The sequence below is a fragment of the Nothobranchius furzeri genome, chromosome 15 (assembly GCF_043380555.1).
Source record: "Nothobranchius furzeri strain GRZ-AD chromosome 15, NfurGRZ-RIMD1, whole genome shotgun sequence".
Taxonomy (NCBI): domain Eukaryota; kingdom Metazoa; phylum Chordata; class Actinopteri; order Cyprinodontiformes; family Nothobranchiidae; genus Nothobranchius; species Nothobranchius furzeri.
Genome location: NC_091755.1, coordinates 47,431,837 through 47,434,984, shown reverse-complemented (window position 1 = coordinate 47,434,984; position 3,148 = coordinate 47,431,837). Strand labels below are relative to the sequence as shown.

At 45.2% G+C, this 3,148-nt stretch overlaps 1 protein-coding gene across 2 annotated transcripts in view; it reads right to left on the bottom strand.

Moving 5' to 3' along the window:
* cacna1fb (calcium channel, voltage-dependent, L type, alpha 1F subunit) overlaps positions 1-1,584 on the bottom strand; it is a 35,170-nt gene extending 33,586 nt beyond the window's left edge. For both annotated transcript variants that reach the window (XM_054746237.2, XM_054746238.2), the window contains exon 1: positions 1,258-1,584. In XM_054746237.2, coding sequence (XP_054602212.2) covers positions 1,258-1,279 — 22 coding nt within the window. In that variant the 5' untranslated portion in view covers positions 1,280-1,584. The remainder of the gene's footprint in view (positions 1-1,257) is intronic.
* Between the last annotated feature and the right edge of the window lie 1,564 nt (positions 1,585-3,148).

The following is a 3,148-nucleotide window of genomic DNA, read 5'->3' as shown; positions in this document are numbered from 1 at the left end:
CTGACCCATCAGCCCAAAGCATGACCACATACTTGCATAATATGTTGGCACTTTAAAATACGGGGTTTGCGTGTGTGTGTGTGTGTGTGTGTGTGTGTGTGTGTGTGTGTGTGTGTGTGTGTTGTTTATTTTACTACTATGTTGTTTATTAGAGCTGTCGTTAGGCAAGTGCATTGAGTTTGTCCTAGTATACCCCTGACAAACTACAGAACCTTGACTCAGGGCTGGATTGTGTGTAATCTGAAGTAATCTGGAGGTTTTAGGGACTCTACAGAACTGACGTTGAATCAGAACCAGGTGTGGATTTTAAACTGGTTTCTGCTGTTCATCCTCTAAATTTTGGGCTGTTGTTAGAAAACATTCATCCTTTCATTGTTTAACCCACAAGGTCACCCAGAGGAGGAGGTGAGATGAGGAGGAGCAGGAGGAGGTCTGACAGTTTCCTGAGTGAATATTTCTGAACAGCTGTGACCTACATCTGGATGAGTGTGTGTGTGTGTGTGTGTGTGTGTGTGTGTGTGTGTGTGTGTGTGTGTGTGTGTGTGTGTGTGTGTGTGTGTGTGTGTGTGTGTGTGTGTGTGTGTGTGGTACAGAATGTGATTAATGTGATGTCCTGAGAGCTGAACAGAAATATATAAACATGTACATTTGTACGACACCTCTCTAAGTCAGGGACTCCAAAGTGCTTTACAGTATGCACACACACACACACACACACACACACACACACACACACACACACACACACACACAGATGGAGAAGAGAGATGCTGGTGCCAAAGCAGCCCTGGGGCACCCTTACAGAAGCCACAGGTCCGACTAGACGTGGTGGGTGGGGGGGTGAACTGTCCTGCTCAAGGACACATCAGCAGCGACAGACTGAGCGGAGCATGAACCTGCACCCCTCGGGTTACAGGGCGCGCTCTTAGCTTCTCTGCCACCAGAACAATGGAAGAGAGCAGGGTCCAGCCGAGTTCAGAAACCCAAAAGCAGCTAAAAACCAGATGGATTCTCTCTGACCGGCATTTAGTGAAACCTCAAACTAAACCGGGTCAGAACAGAACCACATCTGTATCCCACCTACTTGCTGCACAACTGTTCACATCTACACACACACACACACACACACACACACAGAGAAACCTGTGACGTCACAGAGGTGGATCAGGTGCCGACCTAAAGCCGGGTCACGCGACTCTAAACGAACCAGATCAAAGTGCCCGTGAGGTTCGGGTGACCCCGAACTAAGTTTCTTACTTCTTCGGCTCTCCTCGTACATCTCCGCTCCTCAGCTCCTCCGACCCGCGATCATCTTCAGTTTTCTGCCAGGAAAATCATCATCAGCTCCTCGCGCCGCAGCCAATCACCTCACGCGCTCATCGATTAACTGATCGAAATCCCAGCAGCATCAGGTGTGAGGACCAGGATCCAGATCCGGGCGGGTTCAGCCTCACTAATCCCCCAGTCCGGGTCTCTCTGCCTCCTCGTCCCACTCTTCTTCCCAATTGAGGATTAAACTGAAAAAAGCTCGCTGGCGCGTGCGTGTGCGCGCGTGAGCCGGGCACGAATTAAAGGCGCAGAGAGTAAAAGGCAGAAGGCAGTGATGAGGATTAATGTGGCTGTGAGCTGAGACCCTGCAGGGTTGGTAAGGTTCGGTTCTGGCAGGATTCGGTTGGTCCAGCAGGAACTAAAGAGGCTGATGGTTTCGTCCAGACCATAAAATAAAACTCCAAATGGAAAACACACGAGGAAGAGATGCAGAAGTTTAAACCAATTGTAAATCATTCATTTCAGCTAAGTTTCACTAATAGCCTGTGACGTCACTGAGGTAGATCATCTGTATGGTACTAAGTTGTAACACCTGCAACTAACTTTATGGCAAGCTAAAACATCACTAAATTTGACACCAAGTCTACAATACAGATTAACACGTAATTAAAGAGCAAGTCACCCCCTACCAGAGTATTACTCCACTCCCACTTCCTGTTTGAAAAATGCGTCAAATGCTGTTGCCTAGCAGACAGAGAGGGCGGAGCCGCTAACAAACACACACACACAGGCTCACAACATTGTGACATCATAACGTACCAGCTGACATCACAGTGTACCTCTTAGCCAACAGCGATAGCAGATTTAAAGAGCAAGTCACCCCCAAATTAACTTTTTTTTGCTGATAATCTATATAAATGCGTGTCTAATCGTGCTGCAGACACATGTGGTCAATAATTTGGCACTTCAGTGCATTTTAGTTCAAATTTAAATATTCTGCCTAAAACTGTCAGTGTTGCGCCGTCGTCAGGTAAAAACTCTGCACTGCATTGGAATTTAAATCTACCATCGCTATTGGCTAAGAGGTATGCTATGATGTAAACTGGTATATTATGACATCACAATGCCGTTGTGAGCCTCGCCTCCATCAGTGGCTCATCCCCATCAGTGTGTGAATGCGTGGATGACTGTGCTGTAAACAAGCCCCCACAATGCGCGTGAAAAATTGAAGCAAACACGCAAATGAAATAAATTGCAGTTCCACATTCATCCACTAGGGGGCTGTTGTCAGAAGCGAGCAAATCCTCATTGACTCCCATGTTAAAAATACCAATTTCACAGCAGAAATAAACATGTTTACAGCCTGGTACCAAAACATGTTTTAGGTTTAAATGATCTAGTTTACACTCATGACAACTCTGAGGGGGGTGAATTTTTTTCTCACTCTTCTGTTTAAGTGTATTAAAAGCCTAAAATTCTGTATAATTAATGAGCATCAGACCCACGTGACCACAGAGCTAGCTCCAGGGAAAGGCCTCAGTAGAGCCTCGGTCTGGCTTGGAAACTGTTCCGTCATTTTCAGTCTCTCAACTTAGACCATTAGTTGTAGCGTTTGTGTATTCTTGTTTGGATATTTTTGTACAATTGTTGGACAAAATGACTTGCTGTGGCATTAATTGCACTAATAGAGCGTCCAAGGAGTCTCCACTTCATTTTCTTCTGTAAGTAAAATTATATTTATGTATTTTAGGTCACTGCCGAGCTGAGCTTAGATTTTAACATGTACTGTTTAACCATGAAATTTAAATGTAATAGGGTAAAACCCAGTGCATTTAACATAATGCTGCACTTTAGAAAATGGGTTGAAATATAACATGTT